Below are 23529 nucleotides of genomic sequence, written 5' to 3' on the forward strand. Positions count from 1 at the left end.
TCTGGCCTCCCCCTCCACCCCCTTCCTTCTGCCCTTGCTGGTTTTGCTGGAGACACAGCAATCTTCAAGCGCCGTGCCCCTCCCTGCCTCAGGGCCTTTGCATGGCAGGCCCCTCTACTAGAATTCTCTTCCCCCATCTCTGCAGGCCTGGCTCCTTTCATCACTTGGAGCAGCCTGTCCTGTCTTCCACCTTCCCAGAGAGGCTCTCCTTTTTTTTTTTTTTTTTTTTTTTTTTTTGAGACTGAGCCTCACTCTGTCACCCAGGCTGGAGTACAGTGGCATGATCTTGGCTCACTACAACCTCTGCCTCCCGGGTTCAAGCAATTCTCCTGTCTCAGCCTCCTGAGGAGCTGGGACTATAGGCACCCGCCACCACGTCCGGCTAATTTTTGTGTTTTTAGTAGAGATGGGGTTTTACCATGTTGGTCAGGCTAGTCTCGAACTCCTGACCTCAGGTGATCCACCTGCCCTCAGCCTCCCAAAGTGCTGGGATTGCAGGCGTCAGCCACCATGGCTGGTCCCAGAGAGGCTCTCCTGATGGTCCCTCTAGCCCCACTTTCTTACCACCTTCTTCCGTTTTCTCCAAAGCACTCATATCCCTGAGATGATCCAGGTCAGGCATGTGCCTCTGTGCTTTCTCCCCGGCATAGCCTCCAGCTCCACAGGCCCCTGCCTGGTCCCAGCCTGACACGCTTGCAGCACTGATAGGTGATGGCTGAATGACTGTGGGAACCAGGCCATCTACTCATCTGGGATGGTCCTTGCCCTCCTGCTGTGTCGCTCCTATTGCCTGGGTCTTTGCTATCCATCCCCAGGCTGAGATAAGGGGGAACTGGAGGGCAAGGGCCGAGTTCTGTTCTCCATGCTCAGGCAATGCTGGTCACTTGTCAAAGTGTTTATGGACAATGTCAGAGCAGCAAAAACGGAGGGAGAGCAGCTGGCGGGCGAGGGATGATTGAGAAATCAAAGACATTTAGTCTCAAGGAGGAATGAGGGGCGGGGCGCGGTGGCTCAAGTCTGTAATCCCAACACTTTGGGAGGCCGAGGCGGGCGGATCACGAGGTCAGGAGATCGAGACCATCCTGGCTAACATGGTGAAACCCTGTCTCTACTAAAAAATACAAAAAACTAGCCAGGCGAGGTGGTAGGCGCCTGTAGTCCCAGCTACTCGGGAGGCTGAGGCAGGCGAATGGCGTGAACCCGGGAGGCGGAGCTTGCAGTGAGCTGAGATCCGGCCACTGCACTCCAGCCTGGGCGACAGAGCGAGACTCCGTCTCAAAAAAAAAAAAGAAGGGATGAGTTAGGTATAACACAAAGGATTTCAGAGGCTGTTAGGTGATGAGGGGCAATTCATGACATGTGTGTGTTTCTGGGGGCCGAGTGAGGAGCAGGGCACAGAAGGAATGGGCGAGGGGCGCTGGCTCCACGGAGGGAGGGAGTGCTGGAGACAGGGAAGCCCCTTTGGCCTTTTGGGGTCGTTCCAGCACAGCCGCAGAAATCACACTCAGAGAGGTGTAGGTGAGGGCTCAATTACACTCACGGGCCCCAGAGAGGAAGGCTGGCCCCCATGTAGGGGGCTGGATGGGAGGAGCCCACAGGGAGCGGGCCCACCTAGCAGGTGCAGGGCCAAGAGAGCGTGAGGGCCTGAGGTCCCGCAGGCAAGTGCCTTTCCTGGGGGTCAGGGCGGAAGGCACTAGCCAGAGACGTGAGCAGATCTCGCCGGTGTGTTTCAAAGTGACTGGGTGACCCTCAGGGGAAGGCTGGAAGGGAACCTGGGGCAGGGACCAGGCTTATTCCACGGGGCTGCCTGGCTGCCAGGGTGGGGTGCTCTCAGCCTGTGTGTGGGGATGTTGAGGTGTCAGGGCAATAGGAAGGGTTAAAAATGGGCTAATCTCTTGCCAGGCACGGTGGCTGACGCCTGTAATCCCAGCACTTTGGGAGGCCAAGGCGGGCGGATCACGAGGTCCAGAGATTGAAACCATCCTAGCTAACACGGTGAAACCCTGTCTCTACTAAAAATACAAAAAAATTAGCTAGGCATGGGGGCTTGCGCCTGTAGTCCCAGCTGCTGGGCAGGGGCTGAGGCAGGAGAATGGTGTGAACCCGGAAGGCAGAGCTTGCAGTGAGCCGAGATCGCGCCACTGCACTCCAGCCTGGGTGACAGAGCAAGACTCCATCTTAAAAAAAAAAAAAGGGCTAGTCTCGGCCACGTGTGATAGTTCATGCCTATAATCCCAACACTTTGGGAGGCCGAGGCAGGTGGATCACTTGAGGTTAGGAGTTCAAGAAGAGCCTGACCAAGATGGAGAAACCCCGTCTCTACTAAAAATACAAAATTAGTCAGACGTGGTGGCGCATGCCTGTAATCCCAGCTACTTGGGAGGCTGAGGCAGGAGAATCACTTGAACCTGGAAGGCAGAGGTTGTGGTGAACCGGGATCACACCATTGCACTCCAGCCTGGGCAACAAGAGCGAAACGCCGTCTTAAAAAAAACAAAAAACAAAAACAAAAAAAACCTGCTAATCTCGAATTCCTGGACTCAAGCGAATCCTCGGCCACCTCAGCCTCCCAACGTACCGAGATTACAGGCATGAGCTACCATGCTTAGCCGAATGTTAGGGGCCAGGGGATGTCTCCATTAACATTGCCTGGGTATGGCATGGTTCATTTTGTGAGGTAATGAGTCTCCCATCAAGGGCAAGTTCAAGCAGAGGCCGGATTCCCCCCAGGGGTGCGTAGAAGGGACACATGGAAAAGATGGCCTTTCTGCCTCTGAGTGCCCTCAGCTGAAGGCCATGTGTTGCACTGACCCAGCTTTCAGGGGAGACCCAGATTTTGCCCTGGGACTTCTGGGACAGGGAAGGACAGCACCAGCCTGGGAACTGAGTGACACAGAGAAGCCAGGCCGAGGACAGGCCGAGCTCCGTGGCCCTGAGAAGGAATTTCTGCTCGCTGCTTGTTTTGTTGAATGTTTCTCCCCACTGAGCAGGGCTGCCCCATGAGGGCAGGAGCTCGTCATCACAGTCCCCTCAGTAGCCCCAGTGTGCAGAACGGTGCCAGACACCTCCAGAGAAAAAACCTGAGCTCTGGAATTAGGAGGCCGTGGAGGCACTCCCTGCCCACCTAACTGGCTGTGTGAGCTCAGGTTGGCTCCGTCACCTCTCTGAGTATATTTCCTTGCAGATGGTGACATGAGGGTAATGGCTATTCCTACCCCCAGGTGACCAAGTTTGCACACCTGTGCCTGGGTCTGGTTGCTTTCCGGCTATTGTTAGCCGCCATGAAGGCATACCTGCCATTGGGTGCTGCCCCTCCCCTCCCATGGTTTCCCGGGCAGGCAGTTTTCAGACCCTGCCCACCACCTGTTGGCTTGTGGGGAAGAACAGCCCAGCTGGTGGAGCTGGAACATGGGCCAGTGCCAAAGGCGGGTGAGCTTGGGGCTGGCAGAACCCTGGGCTGGAAGAAGGCTGAGTCACAGCCATAAGGTCAGGGGTGTGTTGTGGTGACAGGACAGGACATCCACTTCCAGCCTGGAGGGTGCCGTGTCTCATATTTGGCACATTTGGGCAAGTGAGCCTAAGCAGAAGGGCTTTGGGAAAGAAAGGAGACAGGAGGGTAGCTGGAAATTTTTGACTAACAGCTGTCCAGGAATCCCTTCATCATGGGAGAGTCCTTGGGGTATCAGCCCCCTGGCTTGGCCCCATCACTCAGCCTGGAGTGGCCTTCTCAACTACAGGCACTGAACCTTCGGGCACCCCTGTGCTCCTCACCATCTTGCCCCAGAGCCACAGCTCATGCCATACCTGTGTCCGGTATGTGTGTCCCCTCCCCTTTCCCTCACCTGCTGAACTCCTGCTCGATCCACCCAATTAAAACACATTTCCGGCCAGGCGTGGTGGTTCACGCCTGTAATCCCAGCACTTTGGGAAGCTGAGGTGGGTGGATCACGAGGTCAGGAGATCAAGACCATCCTGGCTAACGTGGTGAAACCCCCGTCTCTACTAAAAATGCAAAAAAATTAGCTGGGTGTGGTGGCAGGCGCCTGTGGTCCCAGCTACTTGGGAGGCTGAGGTAGGAGAATAGCATGAACCCGGGAGGCGGAGCCTGCAGTGAGCCGAGATCGTGCCACTGCACTCCAGCCTGGGTGACAGAGCGAGACTCCGTCTCAAAAACAAAAACAAAACAAAACATTTCCCTGAGGCTTTCAGCCATCTTCTGACGTAGCCCCTGCCACTGTCCTCTGCCTGCCCTTGACATTTCAGGCTTTGAATAGCACCCAGGCTGGATAGGCCAGCCTGGCCAACATGGTGAAACTCTTGTCTCTACAAAAAAATAGAAAAATTAGCGCGATGTGGCGGTGTGTGCCTGTAGTCCCAGCTACTTGAGGGGCTGGGGAGGGAGGATTGCTTTAGTCCAGGGGTTCCAGGCTGCAGTGAGCCAAGATCTCACCCCTGCACTCCAGCCTGGGTGACAGAGCAAGACTCTGGCTCAAAAAAAGACAAGAACTATTAAGCTTTGAAAAGACATGGAGGAGGCTGGGCGCTGTGGCTCATGCCCGTAATCCGGGCACTTTGGGAGGGCAAGGCAAGCCGATCATTTGAGGTCAGGGGTTCGAGACCAGCCTGGTCAACATGGTAAAACACCGTCTCTACTAAAAATAAAAAACTTAGGCTGGGTGTGGTGGCTCACGCCTGTAATTCCAGCACTTTGGAAGGCTGAGGCAGGCCAAGCATTTGAGGTCAGGGGTTCGAGACCAGCCTGGCCAACACGGTAAAACCCCATCTCTACTAAAAATACAAAAATTAGGCCAGGCACGGTGGTCCACGCCTGTAATCCCAGCACTTTGGAAGGCCCAGGTGGGCAAATCACCTGAGGTCAGGAGTTTGAGACCAGCCTGGCCAACATGGCAAAAACCCATCTCTACTAAAAGTATAAAAATGAGCCAGGCGTGGTGGTGGGCGCCTGTAATAACAGCTACTCAGGAGGCGGAGGCAGGAGAATCGCTTGAACCCAGGAGGCGGAGGTTGCAGTGAGCTGAGATGGTGTCACTGCACTCCAGCCTGGGCGATAGAGAGAGACTCAGTCTCAAAAAGAAAGGAACAGACATGGAGGAAACTTAAATGCATATCACCCAATGAAAGAAGCAAGTTGAAAAGCTACGAATATTATGATTCCAACTCTGGGACGCTTTGGAAAAGACAAAACTATGGAGATGGTAAAAAGATTGGTGGTTGCCAGGGGCTTGGGAGTGAAGAGGGAGAGATGAAAACATGAGGCACAGGGGACTTTTAGGGTAGTTAAACTACTATGTATGATGTAGTTACGCATGGGTCAAAACTCACAAACTACAACACAAACAATGAACCCTAATGTAAACTGTGGACTTGAATTCATAATAATGTGTCAATATTGACTCATCAATTGTAAAGGTACCACCCTAATACAGCATATAAAGAATAAGGGGCCGGGCGCGGTGGCTCACGCCTGTAATCCCAGCACTTTGGGAGGCCGAGGCGGGCGGATCACAAGGTCAGGAGATCGAGACCACGGTGAAACCCCGTCTCTACTAAAAATACAAAAAATTAGCCGGGCGCGGTTGTGGGCGCCTGTAGTCCCAGCTACTCAGGAGGCTGAGGCAGGAGAATGGCGTGAACCCGGGAGGCGGAGCTTGCAGTGAGCCGAGATCGCGCCACTGCACTCCAGCCTGGGCAACAGAGCGAGACTCCGTCTCAAAAAAAAAAAAAAAAAAAAAGAATAAGGGGTGGCCGGGTGTGGTCCCTCACACCTGTAATCCCAGCACTTCGGGAGGCCGAGGTGGGTGGATCATTTGAGGTCAGGAGTTCGAGACCAGCCTGACCAATGTGGTGAAACATCCCCTCTCCACTAAAAATACAAAAAGTAGCCGGGTGCCATGGTGCATGCCTGTAATCACAGCTACTCGGGAGGCTGAGGCAGGAGAATCACTTGAACTTGGAAGGTGGAGGTTGCAGTGAACCGAGATTGCGCCACTGTACTCCAGCCTGGGTGACAGAGTGAGACTCCATCTCAAAAAAAGGCCGGGCGCGGTGGCTCAAGCCTGTAATCCCAGCACTTTGGGAGGCCGAGACGGGCGGATCACAAGGTCAGGAGATCGAGACCATCCTGGCTAACCCGGTGAAACCTCGTCTCTACTGAAAAAAACAAAAACAAAAACAAAAACAAACTAGCCGGGCGAGGTGGTGGGCGCCTGTAGTCCCAGCTACTCAGGAGGCTGAGGCAGGAGAATGGCGTGAACCTGAAAGGTGGCTTACAGTGAGCTGAGATCCGGCCACTGCACTCCAGCCTGGGCGACAGAGCGAGACTCTGTCTCAAAAAAAAAAAAAAAACAAAGCTACCTAACTGCAGTTTGACAAAGACAGCAGGTCATGGAGGTGCCTTTGCTCCTCAGAAAGGGGTGCTGCATTTAGGGATCTCCAGGAAGGAGCACCATCTGCCAGATGGGCATGCTGGCAGGTGGTGGGAGCTGCAGGAACCGAAGAACAGAGACGGAGAGGGCATGGGGGCTCAGTGGGCAAGGGCATCACAGAGCAAGCTCTGGAAACATGCTGCAGACATCCAGCCTGGCTCCAAGGCCAGTGCTCATGGGTGTGAGAAGGGCGTGGCTTTGAAGCCACACATGAGCTACATGACCTTTACCTCTGAGTCTCAGTTTCCCTAACTGCAAAGTGGGGAGATTGTGAGGAAACCTGAGGTGCCGTGTATAAAACACTGAGCATGCGGCCGGCCACTGTGGAGGGAATTAGTTGGGTGGCAGTCACTGGGACCCTCCCTGCGTGCCCAGTACAGGGTCTGCCCCCATGGGCAATTGACTAACCCACCAGCTGTGCAAATGAGTGGTGGGTGGCTGTGTCACAGGCCTGGTCCTAGCCTGGCTGCCCACTGTCTGGGCACACAGCAGGAATGCTGTGACCTGTAATTAACCCAGGCCAGGCTTGGCAGGCAGGCAGGCTCTCCCCGGTGCCCACATGATACTGCCATCAGCCTTAATGAGTGCACGTGCTGCAATCTGAAACCTGAGCCAGGGGCTGGAACCAGTTGCACAGATAATAGAATTGTCACAACAGGAAGGGTGTGTTCAGAGCCTGCTGGAGGAGCGGCAGGAGGGGACCTGGGCCTGCTGTCCCACACCTAATGCCACCCAGAGGCTGCCAGGACCCCAAAGCCTAGAGAATGGCTGCTGGGAGAGTGCCCAGGCCTGGGTACTTGATTCAGGCCCTTTCGGCCTCCTGACCTTAGTCTTTTTTTTTTCTTTTGGGACAGAGTCCTGCTCTGTTGCCCAGGCTGGAGTGCAGTAGCGCGATCTCGGCTCACTGCAACCTCCGCCTCCCAGGTTCACGCCATTCTCCTGCCTCAGCTTCCTGAGTAGCTGGGACTACAGGTGGCCACCGCCCCTCCTGACTAATTTTTTTTTGTATTTTTAGTAGAGACGGGGTTTCACTATGTTAGCCAGGATGGTCTTCCCCTCCTGACCTCATGATCTGCCTGCCTCGGCCTCCCAAAGTGCTGGGATTACAGGTGCAAGCCACTGCGCCTGGCCTGAAAACAATCTCTTGAAAAGGTTTAAGACCAAGGTCAGTCTCAAAAAAAAAAAAAAAAAAAAAAAAGATTGTTTTCCCACGGTCTTCAGGAATATGCCTATGCTCCAGTCCTTCGCTTCCAGTGTCCACAGCACCTTTCCTTCCACTGTGCCCTGCCTATATTCAGGACCTGCTCAAACTCCTCCTCCCAGGTTTCCTCCCAGAAACCTCCCAGGGCCCGCTCTGCGCTGCTCCAGTCCCTCTAGAACACTGCTCATGACCTCTCCTCTGGCCCCCTATCTAGCACGAGTTGCTTGAAGGTGGGGAGTAGTTTTCCTTCATGCCCAGCATGGTAGCTCACATCATGTACCCACTGAATTAAATAGAGGGAGAGATGGGGTTGGTAAAGAATACTGGAGCAGAACCCGGCGTGGTGGCTCAGTCTGTAATTCCAGCACTTTGGGAGGTTGAAGTGGGCAGATCACTTGAGGTCAGGAGTTCGAGACCAGCCTGGCCAACATGGTGAAACCCCGTCTCTACCAAAAATGTAAAAAATGAGCCAGGCGTGGTGGCAGGCACCTGTAATCCCAGCTACCCAGGAGGCTGAAGCAGGAGAATCGCTTGAATCCAGGAGGTAGAGGTTGCAGTGAGCTGAGATTGCGCCACTGCACTCCAGCCTGGGTGACAGGGAGAGACTCTGTCTCAAAAAAAAAAAAAAAAAAGAATACTGGAGCAGGAGCCAGAAGGCCTGAGTTTGATTTGAGGGGGGGTCTCTGACTCCTAATGACTGGCAGACTTTGGGCCACTCGCCTGACTTCCCTGGGCCTCAGCTTCCTTACCTTAGAAGAGGCTAGGACTCACCTTTGGGGGTCCTCTGGCTTAGATGTTCTGTGGTCCCAAATGCTCCACACGGCTGCCCCCTGCCCTGTCTCCCACCCACCCACTCCCTGCCCCATACTGAGCTGTGAGGTGAAACCACCCTCCAGGCCTGTCCACCTTCTGACTGCCCATGTGGTGGGCTCTCCTTTCTTCATGCACCTCCGGGGGAAAGGGAAGGTTCCTTCCTCGCACGCTTCCAGCATCTGCCTCGCGCTGTGCACAGTTCTGGGCCAGACAGACGACTTACAACAACTTACAACCATCAGTCACCCATGCCAGCTTGGACCCGCCATCTGTGGCCCAGACCCAGAGAGAAGAGAACTTGAGGCAGAGTTGGCCTCACCCACCCCCTGCCTCCAGCGGGGCTGCCTGGATTGGAGTATGGGTTCCCATGGGTCTCAGACCCTGTTGGAGGCTCATCAGAAGAATGGGGGACAGGGAGACAGGTGGGGGTGGGAATGGAGGCTGGGAGGTGCAGAGCGCTGTGGGAGTGGAATGCAGGCAGCAGGTGCCGCCCTGCAGGATGGGGAGATGGGGCCTCATTCTTCTGTGGGTGATAATGCCGGTGGGCTGGGTGCTAGCTGGAGCCGAAAGTCAGCTCCCCAGAGACACGTCCGTTCCTGGGAGGCAGAACCCCTTGGCTCCACCCCCGTCGGGGCAGGGAGTGTGGGTGAGAGGGAGCTGCCACGCACCTCAGTGGCTTGCTCTCCTCTTTCACAGACCAGGAGGCGGCTCTGGGTTAGGGCCATGACAGCCCAGGCCAGGAACCAGCATTGGTGGAGCCAGTACTTACTGTGTGCCGTGACGGGCATGCACACTGAGCGCTTCCTCCATGTGACTGCACTGAGTTCCAGCAGCATCCCATGAAGCAGGGGTGAGCTATCACTCCCTGTCCAGATGAGGACATTGAAGCTGAGAAGTGAGTGGCTTGCCCATAGCCATGTGGCTTATAAAGGATGTGTGTGTGTGGCAGGGGCGTGGGGGCGGTGGGATTCCAATTCATCTCTTTGTCCCAGGATGATGGGAGGGGATGTCCTTTAAGCTCTTGGGCACAGGTTTATGGAACAACTTGCTGTTTGTGTATTTTTTTTTGAGATGGAGTTTCACTCTTGTCGCCCAGGCTGGAGTGCAGTGGTGCGATCTCGGCTCACTGCAAACTCTGCCTCCCGAGTAGCTGGGATTATAGGCATGCACCATCATGCCCAGATAATTTCTTGTATTTTTAGTACAGGTGGGGTTTCACCATGTTGGCAAGGCTGGTCTTGAACTCCTGACCTTGTGATCTACCCACCTCAACCTCCCAAAGTGCTGGGATTACAGGCATGAGCCACTGTGCCTGGCAGGCATTTTATTTTTATTGGTACACAATTTACAATGTATGTATTGGTGTACAGGTTATTTTACAAGTTCAAGTTAATAACATTTATTTGTTATAGGGCTGGGCGCCATGGCTCATGCTTGTAATCTCAGCACCCAGCACTTTTTTTTGTTTGTTTGTTTTTTAAGACAGAGTCTCATTCTGTTGCCCAGGCTGGAGTGCAGTGGCAAGAGCTCAGCTCATTGCAACCTCCATCTCCCGAATTCAAGTGATTCTCCTGCTACAGACTCCTGAGTAGCTGGGATTACAGGCACCCACCACCATGCTTGGCTAATTTTTGTATTTTTAGTAAAGATGGGGTTTCACCATGTCGGTGAGGCTAATCTTGAACTCCTGACATCAGGTGATCCACTTGCCTTGGCCTCCTAAAGTGCTTGTGAGCCACCACACTTGGCCGGTATACATCGTATAATGTATGTATTGATGTACAGGTTATTTTACAATTTCAAGTTAATATTTGTTATAGGGCTGAGCGTTATGGCTTATGCCTGTAATCCCAGCATCCAGCAATTTTTTTTTTTCAGGCAGAGTCTTACTCTGTCACCCAGGCTAGAGTGCAGTGGCATGATCTCAGCTCACTGCAGCCTCCACCTCCTGGGTTTAAGTGATTCTCATTCCTCAGCCTTCCAAGTGGCTGGGACTATAGGCACCCACCACCACACCCAGCTAATTTTTGTATTTTTAGTACAGATGCAGTTTTGCCATATTGTCCAGGCTTGTCTCGAACTCCTGACCTCAAGTGATCTGCCTGCCTTGACCTCCCAGAGTGCTGAGGTTACAGGCATGAGCCACTGCGTTTGGCCAATCTTAGCACTTTCAAAAGCTGATGTGGGGCTGGGCACAGTGGCTCACGCCTGTAATCCCAGCACTTTGGGAGGCCAAGGCGGGTGGATCACAAGGTCAGGAGATCGAGACCATCCTGGCTAACATGGTGAAACCCCGTCTCTACTAAAAAAAAAAAAAAAAAGAAAAAGAATACAAAAAATTAGCCAGGCGTGCTGGTGGGCGCCTATAGTCCCAGCTACTTGGGAGGCTGAGGCAGGAGAATGGTGTGAACCTGGGAGGCGGAGCTTGCAGTGACCAGAGATTGCGCCACTGCACTCCAGCCTGGGCGACAGAGCAAGACTCCGTCTCAAAAAAAAAAAAAAAAAAAAAGCTGATGTGGGAGGATCGCTTAAGACCAGGAGTTCAAGATTAGTCTGGGCAACATAGTGAGACCCAATCTCTGCAAAAAATATTTAAACCATTAGCCAGGTGTGGTGGGACATGCCTGTAGTCCTAGCTATTTGGGAGGCTGAGGCTGCAGTCAAGTATGATCACACCACTGCACTGCAGTCTGCGTGACAAAGCAAGATCCTGTCTCAAAAGAAAAAGGAAAAAAAAAAAAAAAAAGAAATAGCATGCAAGGCCCATATGTAATCTTGTACCCACATTTAAAAAGTATAAAAATTCTCAGCACGGTAGTGCCTGTCCGCGGCACTAGCTACTCAGGAGGGCTGAGGTGGGAGGATCACTTGAGCCTAGGAGTTTGAATCCAGCCTGGGCAACATAGCAAGACCTTGTCTCTCTCCAAAAAAAAAAGTATAAAGAAATGGTAAAATTACTTTAAAAATTAGGAATGCAAAAGGTTTATAAAAAAAAATTTAAAAAGAGAAAATATTTGCTATAAAGTTAACCAGCAAGGGCTATGTTACTTTTTTGATGCATTCACATTTTGAGAAGGCTGCAGTATTTTAAAAAGTAGCCTCAGTATCTCATTTTACTTTTTTTTTTTGAGACAAAGTCTCACTCTGTCGCCCAGGCTGGAGTGCAGTGGCCGGACCTCAGCTCACTGCAAGCTCCGCCTCCCAGGTTTATGCCATTCTCCTGCCTCAGCCACCTCGCCCGGCTAGTTTTTTGTATTTTTTAGTAGAGATGGGGTTTCAACGTGTTAGCCAGGATGGTCTTGATCTCCTGACCTCGTGATCTGCCCGTCTCGGCCTCCCAAAGTGCTGGGATTACAGGCTTGAGCCACCGCACCCGGCCCTCATTTTACTTTATACTAAGGCAATCTGGATTCACAGCAATTGCACCCAATAACTTTTAAAAAATTTAGTTTTACAACTGCAGGATGCCTTTTAATTTATCTAATTAGGAGCTGGCAAAGGGTAAGATGATTGGCTGGATTCAGAATGGAATCTGTTGGCTTCTGGGACCTCCTCATCCTCCTGCATAGCAAGGACTCAAGGAGGGACTATTGCCAGAGTTTCTGTCTTCATCCCAGAGTAGAAAATACTTTAAAATTTATCACAGAAAGTCTGGACATTGTTAGGTTTTCATTCCAAATTTTAAAACAGTTACTTTGAAATTGTTGACACTGGCCCACTTTGGTACAAATGGTAACAGTGTAAACCCAAACCCTCCAAATGAGCTTTTACGCTTAGTAAAATAAGATAGTAGTAGCACCAATTAAAGAACTTGTAAAAAGTTGAGTGATCCCATGGCCAGGCGCGGTGGCTCACGCCTGTAATCCCAGCACTTTGGGAGGCCAAGGTGGGCGGATCACGAGGTTAGGAGATAGAGACCATCCTGGCTAACACAGTGAAACCCTGTCTCTACTAAAAAAATACAAAAAATGAGCCAGGCATAGTGGTACGGGCCTGTAGTCCCAGCTACTTGGGAGACTGAGGAAGGAGAATGGCGTGAACCCGGGAGGCGGAGCTTTCAGTGAGCCGAGATCGCACCACTGCACTCTAGCCTGGGTGACCGAGTGAGACTCCGTCTCAAAAAAAAAAAATGCATGGAGTGATCCCAATTCAGGGCACCTGGGCAGTGCCCACTTGGGAAGCCCTGTTCATATGCTGTTCCATACCTACCTTTGTCTGGGAGCAGGCTTCAGCCGGGCATGACGGGAGTGGAACATTGTACTTGCTGGTACAATTTTACGTGAGCAGACATGTGCAGGCCAGAATGGAACAAAACACAACAAAGCCAGGAAGATTGGGGTAATTGCCTCCTAATCAATGACACATTTACAAGGAATTCAGATCTTTACACATACTGGGCAGGGGAGCAAGTCATTCGGAGGTATTTCCAGAAACGTGTTCCTCCAGCCGCTATAGTTAACGCTCTGATATGGCCAAAATATTAACAATTGGTGCACAGCATGTGTTCTTAGGTTTGTTTTCCGTTTATTTATTTATTTATTTATTTATTGAGACCGGGTCTTGCTCTGTCGCCCAGGCTGGAGTGTAGTGGTGCGATCTTGGCTCACTGCAGCCTCCACCTCCTGGGCTCAAGTGATCCTCCTACCTCAGCCTCCCGAGTACCTGGGACTACAGGTGTGCACCACCCGTCTGTCTAATTTTTTTTTTGAGACCAGAGGTCTCATGATGTTGCCCGGGCTGGTCTCCAACTCTTGAACTCAAGTGATACTCCTGCGTTGGCCTCCCAAAGTACTGGAATTTCAGGCGTGAGCCACCATGCCCAGGCTTTTCTTTCAGACACAGTTAAAAAAAAAAAGAATGAATATACCCTGAAACACTTTCACAAAATTAGGGGCCCTTGAACATGCTGAACAATGATCTGTGCCAGGCCCCATCCTGAATATTGCAGAGTGAACTCACAAATCCTTGCAGATTCCCTAAGCTAACAATCACTAGGTTTTGTGATTATCCCCATTTTACAGTAGGGAAAACCGAGGGCTGGAGTAGTGAAGTCACTTGCCAGGGCCGCAGACCTCCTTGCCGCTCGACTGTCTTACTGCCTTGTTTTCCTGGCTTCTCCTTGTGCTTGCAATGCTCCAGCCAAGTGGAACCCTCCTCTCTTCCTGGACAGGAGGATTTATTGCCTCCTGATCTTTGCTCTCTGTAATCTTCCACTCATCTTGGCTCAGGTAAACAGTACTGTCTTCAATACTACTGCACCCTCTTCTGTTCTAAACTCTATGTCCTTGCCGAATCTTTCCGGGAACATCAGCAGGACCCAGGTCCACCCCAAGCCACCTTCCCTGCCTGGCACGTTCTAAATATTGGAATTATTGAGTGAGTGAATGTCTGTAACAGATTTTGATTTTTTTTCTTAAAACTCATATATCACTGTACAATCCATAAATCACTGTACTTATCACACTGAAATACACATATCTCTGTATTTTCAGCAGTACAACTATATCTGGTGTTTTAACTTTTTTGAGACTATTATATTCTCTGTGCAAGTATGTTTTAGCCCAGACTGTTTATCCAGGCTGCTTAGTGGGAAATGGTTAATAAAGGACTAAACTAAAGCCGGTCAGTCTCAGTCCCAGGCACTTGGTGGCAATGGTCACATTCTGAGGGAAGGAAGGAGCAGCTGACAAGGCATGGCCACAAGTCCACCGTTCAGACACAGCATTCACAGTCGTGTGCCCGGAACAGCTCTCCATGCTTTGACTCTTTACCACAACCCTGTCACTCTTCCTAATCCCCACGTCACAGAGGGGATGCAGAGGTGCAGAGAGCTGCAGTGACTGGCCCAAGGCCCCTTGGCTAAAAAGGGGTGGAGCCAGGATTGGGCTCCAGGCCTGTTCGAGTATGACTGAAGGAGGAGGCTGGATGGAATGTTGTGAAATGTTTGTGGGGAACAAAGTTGGGGTGCTCACATCTGGCAACGGGGAGCTATCTTTGGAAAAATACCCTGATAAGCTGCCAGGACAGAAGGTATAAGGCCCAAAGAGTTCAGGTAATGATGTCAAGCTGCTGGGTGCAAGACAAGGAAAGGAATGTTGTGTTTGTCTTGAGAAGGAGGAGGAGAGAAAAGAAGAGGGGGAGAATGAAGAAAACCAAAGGCGTGTGAAGTGGCCATAGTGTGGCATGGCTCACGTGACCAGGTGGTGACTCCTGGGGCCAGGTGGCCAAAAAGGCTCACAAGGCATCCTGTCTTGTTGCTGGGCATTGTCAGGCTTGATGCCTCTCTCCAGCTTCCAGTCTCCAGGAACCCCTGCTAGACTCAGCAGTGCTTGGAGTGCAGGGGGATTTGTGCAACTGGATAAGGGGATGATGGTGAGGCCAGTAGGCCAGTGAGCATGCAGTGTGTGGAAAAGCAGGAGGCCTGATGACAGACACTTGTTCAGAAACCTTGGGAGAGACTGCATACAGCGGCTCATGCCTGTAATCCCAGCACTTTGGGGGGATGACGCAGGAGGACTGCTTGAGTCCAGGAGTTCAAGACCAGCCCAGGCAACATGGTGAGATTCTGTCTCTACAAAAATTTAAAAAATAATTAGCTGGGCATGGTGGTGCACACCAGTGGTTGCCACTACTTGGGAGGCTGAGGCAGGCGGATAGCTTTAGTCTAGGAGGTCAAGGCTGCAGTGAGCCATGATTGTGCCACTGCATTCCAGCCTGTCTCAAACCGAAACAAAAACCCCCAAAAAACTGGGGAGAGGCTCTGTATTTTCTTTTTCTTTCTTTCTTTTTTTTTTCTGAGACAGAGTCTCGCTCTGTCGCCCAGGCTGGAGTGCAGTGGCGCAATCTCCGCTCACTGCAAGCTCCGCCGCCTCCCAGGTTCCCACCATTCTCCTGCCTCAGCCTCCCGAGTAGCTGGGACTACAGGCGCCTGCCATCACGCCCGGCTAATTTTTTTGTGTTTTTAGTAGAGACGGGGTTTCACTGTGTTAGCCAGTATGGTCTTGATCTCCTGACCTCGTGATCCACCTGCCTCGGCCTCCCAAAGTGCTGGGATTACAGGCGTGAGCCACTGCGCCCGGCCGAGGCTCTGTATTTTCATAGGGCATGGAATTGCGATATAAGCTGAATTTACCCAGATATGAAGGTGCTGAGAGCTGATGGCTGAGTTCTATACAAATGGTCCAGAGGTATCGTGGGTGACAAAGAGGTCCCTGTTGGCCCAGTCCTGGAGAATGAGGAGAGACTTCTTGGCAATGGCTTGTCCTGGCACTGCATGTTGGTTCTTTTTTTTGAGATGGAGTCTCGCATTGTGGCCAGGGCTGGAGTGCAGTGGCGCGATCTTGGCTCACTGCAACCTCCACCTCTCGGGTTCAAGTGATTCTCCTGCCTCAGCCTCCCGAGTAGCTGGGATTACAGGCGCCTGCCACCACGCCCAGGTAATTTTTTGTATTTTTGGTAGAGATGGGCTTTCACTATGTTGGCCAGGCTGGTGTCAAACTCCTGACCTCGTGATCCGCCCACCTCGGCCTCCCAAAGTGCTGGGATTCCAGGCGTGAGCCACCGCGCCCAGCCAGTTCTTTTATTTCTTTCTTAATTATTGTCATAAGGACAATGCCACAGAGCAATCTAGAAAGTAAACAATCACTAGATTTTTTTTTGTGGACTCATTTCTCGTCCCTATCTATATGTAGCAGCAATTCTACAGTTTCTACCATTTTGTATCTAGCTTTTCCTTTTACTATTATTTTCTTTTATTTCACTTTTTAGAGAACTGGGTCTTGCTATGCGGCCCAGGTTGGCCTCAAACTCCTAGGCTGAAGTGATCCTCCTGCCTCAGCGTCCCAAGTAGCTGGGATTCCAGGTGCATATCACCATGCCTGGCTGTATCTGGCTTTTTCTTTTAACATTTTAGTTTAAGCATTTTCCCATATTGCTACACAGTCATCATTATTATTCTCAAGGGTTGGGCTGACCTGGGTTTCTAATCCTGTCTCTGCCATTTACTTTCTTTACTCCACATCACCCCCAGCAAGTTACCTGGCTAACCCCTCACCTGGGGGTCCTCTCACCATCCTCTCCGCCTGGATGACATGAAGCAGTGCTTGGACAGCGCTTAGGACAGTGCTCAGGACGTGCTCTCCATTTTCCTTCAGGAGTATCTCCCTCTGCAGAACGGGGCTAATACCCTATCATGCAAGGTGATTGTGAGAATTGGAAAGAATGCGTGTACTTTGCCTGGTGCCTTGTCATCCAAATGTATTTTATTAGAGAGAGCAGCAACATCCGCCCTCCCACCCCCCACCTTTTAAGCGGGTCCACGTGGAATGACGCTTATGGCGCAAGTCGGAGGAGCTCCTAATGACATTAGCTTCTCTGAGTCCCTTGGGAGAGGAAACTTTATGATAGACTGTAGGATTACGTTTCCTGAACTTCCGGTCAGGTGCGGCGCTGCCCTGCCGCGCCCTCCACCTCTGGGTGCCGATGAAACCGCAAAACTCCGGCCCTGGGAAGCCAGTCCCAGGGACCACCACCGGCAAACTGCTTTGGGAGAGTAACCTGCGCCAACCTCGCAGTCCATTAAATAGGCACCCCTTTGATTGACAGGAGAAGTCACCAATACGCGTCCTGGGGCGTTCCCTCGTGCCCACAGGGGTTGAGCCGCCGCTCTACTCAGTTGGCCCAATCGGGGGCGCCGGGGAGGCTGTGGGGCGGGGCTCTGTGTCCGGCAGCCAATGGGCAGAGCCCAGAGGGAGAGGCGAGGGCGGTGCGGTCGCGGCTGGCGGCAGAAGCGGTCGCGGGGGGTCTGGGCAGGGCTGGGCAGCGCTGCCGGAGCAACAGCGGGAGCGGGAGCCGGGACGGATCCGGGGCTGGAGACGCCGTCGCAGCCTGAGCGGAGTGTGCGGCGGATTGGGAGGTGAGTGGCCGCCGAGGTGAGGGGTCGCTGCGACGGTTGGGGCGCCGCGGGCGGGACGCGGGGGCGCTGGTCGGCGGCCGGGCCCGCGCCCTTTTAGGGCCGCCGCGCCGAGCTCCGCGCCCTGAGGGAAGCGGGTCGGGCCGCGCGGAACTTCCTGTCTCCGTGGGAGGGGGCGAGTGCTCGGGGCCCCGGGGGCGCCCGGAGAAGACATCTTGGGGAGGACGAGGGCGAGTGGGGTCGGCTCCGGGAAGGGGCGGGGGCCCATGGGGGCGGCGCTGTGGGAGCAGGGTAGTTTTCCGGGGTCCGGGGCCTGCCGAAGAGAGAAGTGCAGGAGCAGGCCGTCGGGGGTTAAGGGCTGCTAATGGAGTGGGGGAGGTGTAGACAGCTGCAGAAGGCGCTAGGGCGACTTTTGGAGGGACGCGATTTGCGAGGAAGCTGGGAATCCGAGGCGTGCAGAGGTTAGGCGAGGCTGCCGGAGCAGCGCTGGAGGGGAGGCGTGGCTGGGACGCTCCGGTGAGAGGGCAGGGCTTGGTCCTGGGGTGGCCTTGGGGGCGACGCAGGACACACGCGGATGCGCTGATTTGGGGCGCTTTGATGAGCGGCCTCCATTTCCTTCCTTCCCACCCTCCCCGTCCCGGCTCTGTGTGTGTGTGTGTGTCTGGGGAGGGCGGGGGGAGCAAAGCCCTTACCGCAGCTCGTCCTAGGGCTGGGGCCAAGCAGGAGAGGCTGGGGAGGTTTGCCCTTGTGACCCTCGTCGGAGTTTCCCCAGACTCACTGAATCAGAAATCCGAACTCCCTAACTCCTCTAGGGGCTTTTAAGCCTGACCAGGCATCCTGAGAGGTCCGCGATTGGAGAGGTAGTGACTGCTGCTCCTGTTGAATTTCATTGATTCAATGGGTTTGGACTCCATCAGAGAAAGTCGATTTTCTTTTCAGAAGGAGTTGGTTGGTCAGAGGAGCAAGCTGTGCTATTGCCTTGGGGCCCACACGGCTGCAGCTTTGAGGCTTAACAGGACCCGGGCCACTCTCAGCTTGGGTGGCTGAGGGAAGGTGGCCTTTGACTGGGTGCGTGCACCATTCCTGGATCCTGTCTTCTCGTTTTACCCCTGCCTGTCCCGTGTTTTTGTGGTTAAGGGAGTAGGCTGCTCAGAGTCTCCAGGGCTACTTGGTACACTGTTCACCAAATACTGCCTTGCTGTCTTGATGAAAAGCAAGAGACCAGCTCAAAGAGTTTGAACCTCAGCTGCAGACGGTGAGCTCACACCTTCTTCCTTCCCTCCTTTTCAGTGCCTCCCTCTGCAGTTATTCCCATGTGCTGAAGTTCTGCTTTAACCCTCCTGGGATTGCCAGGTTGGAGCCCAGGGCAAGGGAGCTGACCAGGTGGGCAGTGTTGAATACCAGCCCTCCTGTTCTTGCCCAAGATGTTGTCATTCCGCTTGATTCATGAGCCGGCCTGCATGCAGCCTCCTCGTAGAGACATTGAAGCTGTGCCAGTGCAGCTTGGATCTCTCTTGATTCACCTGGAAAACTTTCACTTGTGTGGACCTAAACTTAATTCTAGAGTTTGGCAGCCTCCTTGGTGAGGTTATGCTAGTTGAGATATGAAGCCACGGCCGGGCGCGGTGACTCACGCCTGTAATCCCAGCACTTTGGGAGGCCGAGGCGGGCGGATCACAAGGTCAGGAGATCGAGACCACGGTGAAACCCCGTCTCTACTAAAAATACAAAAAATTAGCCGGGTGCGGTGGCGGGCGCCTATAGTCCCAGCTACTCGGGAGGCTGAGGCAGGAGAATGGCCTGAACCCAGGAGACGGAGCTTGCAGTGAGCCGAGATCGTGCCACTGCACTCCAGCCTGGGGGACAGAGCGAGACTCTGTCTCAAAAAAAAAAAAAAAAAAAAAGAGATATGAAGCCACTACATCAAAAACATTTCTGTGGTGTGTGGTGTGTTTTTCTTTTGACAAAAGTCTTAAAGCTTTAAGGAAAGTGGCCATTAGGCTGATGATATTTATTACTTGGGAAAGTAACATGACACAGAGAAGTAGATGGGTGATTAGGTCTGCACTCTATCCACTTTTTGGGAGAAGAATAACAACTCGTTTGAATGGAAATGGTATCCTTAGCTCGTGCTGCTTTGGGACTTGGAACTTTATTACTTTTAATCTCAAATGTATATGAAGTTGTGATGTGATATTTAAATAAGCTAGGCTGGGTGGGGTGGCTCACGCCTGGGATCCCAGCACTTTGGAAGGCCAAGGCGGGCAGATCACCTGAGGTCAGAACTTAAGAGACCAGCCTGGCCAACCTGGTGAAACCCCGTCTTTACTAAAAATACAAAAATTAAGGCTGGGCGTGGTGCCTCACGCCTGTAATCCCAGCACTTTGGGAGGGCCGGGGTGGGCGGATCACCTGAGGTCAGGAGTTCGAGACCAGCCTGACCAACATGGAGAAACCCCATGTCTACTAAAAATACAAAATTAGCCGGGCGTGGTGGTGCTCACATGTGTAATCCCAGCTACTCAGGAGGCTGAGGAAGGAGAATTGCTTGAAACCAGGAGGCAGAGGTTGCGGTGAGCCGAGATCGGGCTGTTGCACTCCAGCCTAGGCAACAAGAGCAAAACTCCGTCTCAAAAAAAAAAAAAAAATTAATCTGGCGTGGTGGTGCACATGTGTAATCTCAGCTACTTGGGAGGCTGTGGCATGATAATTGCTTGAACCCGGGAGATGGAAGTTGCAGTGAGCTGAGATCATGCCACTGCACTCTCGCCTGGGTGACAGAGACTCTGTCTAAAAATAAATAATCTAAAAGTATGCATATATTAAAAAAAAAAATCTGGGTTTCCAACATAGCATTCTGCAGGGAGATAACGTTGACTTTTCCCTAATCCTGGGTACCCATCCACATCTCTGATGGCCAGGCATTTCTGGAGTGGGAGCAGAAGGGCATTTGTCCTTGCTTTTTTTTTTTTTTCTTTTGAGACAGAGTCTCCGCCTCCCGGGTTCATACGATTCCTCTGCCTCAGCCTCCTCAGTAGCTGGGATTACAGGTGCCTGCCACCTTGCCTAGCTAGTTTTTGTATTTTTAATAGAGATGGGGTTTCACCATGTTGGCCAGGCTGATCTGGAACTCCTGACCTCAAGTGATCTGCCCACCTTGGCCTCGCGCAAATGTCCTTGCCTTTTGTTTCTTTATACCTTGAAAGTCCGTGCTGTGTTAAGGGCGCCATGCTCTGGCTTCCTGATTCTGAAGGGGTTATCAGTGGATGATTCCGGATGTTGTGGAATGTCAAACAGATCGAAAGGTTTCTTTAATAATAGTGATGGCACCTTATGTTTAGAGTTTGCAGTGGCATTTACCAGATGCTCTCTGACCACCTTCATCAGGCCCAGCTGACTCGGGCCTGCTTTATCTGCCATCAGATTATAATGGCAGCTTTGTGGAGGCCACCCTGCAGATTATGCGATTAATGACCACATTCATGTGAGCGATAGTGCTGGCTTAGTTTTTTTCCAGTTAGGTTGTTTGGAATGGTAGTTGCATACCTGAGGGCAGTGCAGCAATGCCTTAGTTACGAAGTCAGTTTGCATTCCACAGGTAGAGTCTTTCCTTATGGCCAGGGCACTGATCCCTCACATACCAGAAAGTATCATTCGTCCTTGCCCCAGATAGACTCCAGATGCGTCCCAGTGGTGGTTCTTGGGTTAGTTTTGTAGGAATTTCTGCAGAATTTTAGTATTCAGATAAGTATGCTCTGTCTGTGGACTGGAGACAGGCTTCAAAGAATTCTCAAATTATTCTGCACAATGCATCATTTTTTGGTATCTCTGCAGTTCCAAGGGTAACTACTTGAGGGATAGTGGCCACCAAAGAGCACAAGTTTTGACATTTTGATGAAAAACACACATAAAACAATTAAAAACCATCTTTCCTTAAGTTACCTATTGAATTATGTTTATTCCCATAATTGCATGTTCATCTGTTTGCTTAATAAAACTTAAAGCATCATAGAGTCTTTCTTGTTTCCTAGAATAAGGTCTTTTTTCTTTTCTTTTTTTTTTTTTTTGAGATGGAGACTTGCTTTGTCACCCAGGCTAGAGTGCAGTGGCCTGATCTCGGCTCACTGCAAGCTCCACCTCCTGGGTTCACGCCATTCTCCTGCCTCAGCCTCCCAGGTAGCTGGAACTACAGGCGCCTGCCGCCATGCCTGGCTAATTTCTTGTATTTTTAGTAGAGATGGGGTTTCACCGTGTTAGCCAAGATGGTCTCGATCTCCTGACCTTTGTAATCCACCCGCCTCGGCCTCCTAGAGTGCTGGGATTACTGGCGTGAGCCACCGCGTCTGGCGGGTCTTTTTAATTTTCAATTAGGAAAAAAAAAAAAAAAGAAATATATATATATATATATATATGTATTTTTAAATAGAGTTGGGATTTTTGCCATCTTTGCCAGGCTGGTCTCAAACCCCTGGCCTCAAGTGCTCCTCCCATCTCGGGTTCCCAGAGTGCTAGGATTACAGGTGTGAGCCACCACACCCGGCGTATTTTCAATCCTTAAAAAATCATTTACATGTTTCTTGACTTCAGGCACTGAACTAGACAGAAATGAGAATATAGAAATAATAAAATGGGGCTGGGCGCAGTTCTCACGCCTGTAATCCCAGTACTGTGGGAGGCTGAGGCGGGAGGATCACTTGAGGTCAGGAGTTCGAGACCAGCTTGGCCAATATGGTGAAACCCCGTCTCTGCTAAAAATACAAAAATAGTCGGGCACGGTGGCAGGCGCCTATAATCCTAGCTACTCAGGAGGCTGAGGCAGGAGAATCACTAGAACCCAGGAGGCAGAGGCTGCAGTGAGCCGAGATTGCGCCACTGCACTCCAGCCTGGAAGGCAGAGTAAGACTCTGTCTCAAAAAAAAAAAAGAAAAAGAAAAAGAAAAGAAATAATAAAATGATGTTTCAGTTATCAAAGATCTCTCAAGAAACCTTAAAAACGATACGTGGCCGGGCGCGGTGGCTCAAGCCTGTAATCCCAGCACTTTGGGAGGCCGAGACGGGCGAATCACGAGGTCAGGAGATCGAGACCATCCTGGTTAATACGGTGAAACCCCGTCTCTACTGAAAAGTACAAAAAACTAGCCGGGCGAGGTGGCGGGCGCCTGTAGTCCCAGCTACTTGGGAGGCTGAGGCAGGAGAATGGCGTGAACCCGGGAGGCGGAGCTTGCAGTGAGCTGAGATCTGGCCACTGCACTCCAGCCTGGGCGACAGAGCGAGACTCCGTCTCAAAAAAAAAAAAAAAACAAAAAAAAAAACACAAAAAAACGATACGTAAGGCTAGAGATTTTGCTGTACCTTTGGAAAGTGCATGTGTGGTGGTTTATAGAATGTTTTCTGTGGCCAGATAAAATTTATATGATTATTTTTCCTCCCAAGAATATGGGATAACAGAGGGGGAGGAGCATGGATGGAGACTAGGAGCCTTGGGGTCTTGACCAGCCTTTTCCTGACTAACCCTGAGGTCTGGGACAATCAACACAGAACTCCGGGTCTCAGTTTTCACATTTGTAAATGGAAGAACTTAGAGGACCTTCACCTTTTGCAAATCTGATAGCAACTGTGACCCCTTCCCATGAAGGGGGACAGCTTCATAGGCCTGAACCCAGATTAAGAACTGAATCATTCCATCGCTAAGCTCCCTCCCACCTGTGATATTCTGTAATCCTCTTTTCTGGGTCATCTTTGAGCTAATAATAATGCTGACTTGGATTTGTAGAAGGTGCACTTTCCAAAGCACTTCCACCTCTCATCTTTGGTCCTCAAGACATTTCGGAGTGGTATGGGTGGCAATAGATATTCCTTCCTGTGATGAAGCAAGTGGGCCAGGCTTGGTTAGCACGTTGATGGAGCACACAGCCAGAGGCCGTCCTGGGACCAGAACTGGGGCTCCTGGTTGCCATCCTGGGGCTTTTCCATTAGGCTTTGCTTCCTTGGTGGTTGTCATTATGAGTTATATTTGGCAATTCAAATATCCCAGAATGTGTCACTCACAGAGGAAACTATTTGTTCATCTGCCGAAAGGACTGTTTTTCTCTCTGAGTTTGGATCGCTAAACACCTTTCTGTATGTGAAAAGGCTACTCATTTGTTTTTGTTATTTTT

At 51.6% G+C, this 23529-nt stretch overlaps 2 protein-coding genes across 24 annotated transcripts in view; both read left to right on the forward strand.

The window, feature by feature from the left end:
• The window catches only part of TTLL1 (TTL family tubulin polyglutamylase complex subunit L1), a 66158-nt gene extending 52447 nt beyond the window's left edge, over nt 1–13711 (forward strand). Inside the window, exons 11-12 of one of the 4 annotated variants that reach the window (XR_013398913.1) lie at nt 9157–10157; nt 13094–13711. Coding sequence is in view for 1 of the 4 variants with exons in the window: in XM_077949437.1 (XP_077805563.1) it covers nt 9157–9187 (31 nt within the window). In the remaining 3 variants the exon portion in view is untranslated. Of the gene's footprint in view, nt 1–8204; nt 8280–9156; nt 11214–13093 lie in introns of those variants that run through there. The other 3 variants (XR_013398912.1, XR_013398915.1, XM_077949437.1) reach the window with 3 other exon arrangements.
• Nucleotides 13712–17241: 3530 nt separating this feature from the next.
• The window catches only part of PACSIN2 (protein kinase C and casein kinase substrate in neurons 2), a 146227-nt gene continuing 139939 nt past the window's right edge, over nt 17242–23529 (forward strand). For all 20 annotated transcript variants that reach the window (XM_077949407.1, XM_077949423.1, XM_077949419.1 and 17 more), the window contains exon 1: nt 17242–17374. The gene's annotated coding sequence lies outside the window, so the exon portion shown is untranslated. The remainder of the gene's footprint in view (nt 17375–23529) is intronic.

This window comes from Macaca mulatta, chromosome 10 (assembly GCF_049350105.2).
Source record: "Macaca mulatta isolate MMU2019108-1 chromosome 10, T2T-MMU8v2.0, whole genome shotgun sequence".
NCBI classification, from domain to species: Eukaryota; Metazoa; Chordata; class Mammalia; order Primates; family Cercopithecidae; genus Macaca; species Macaca mulatta.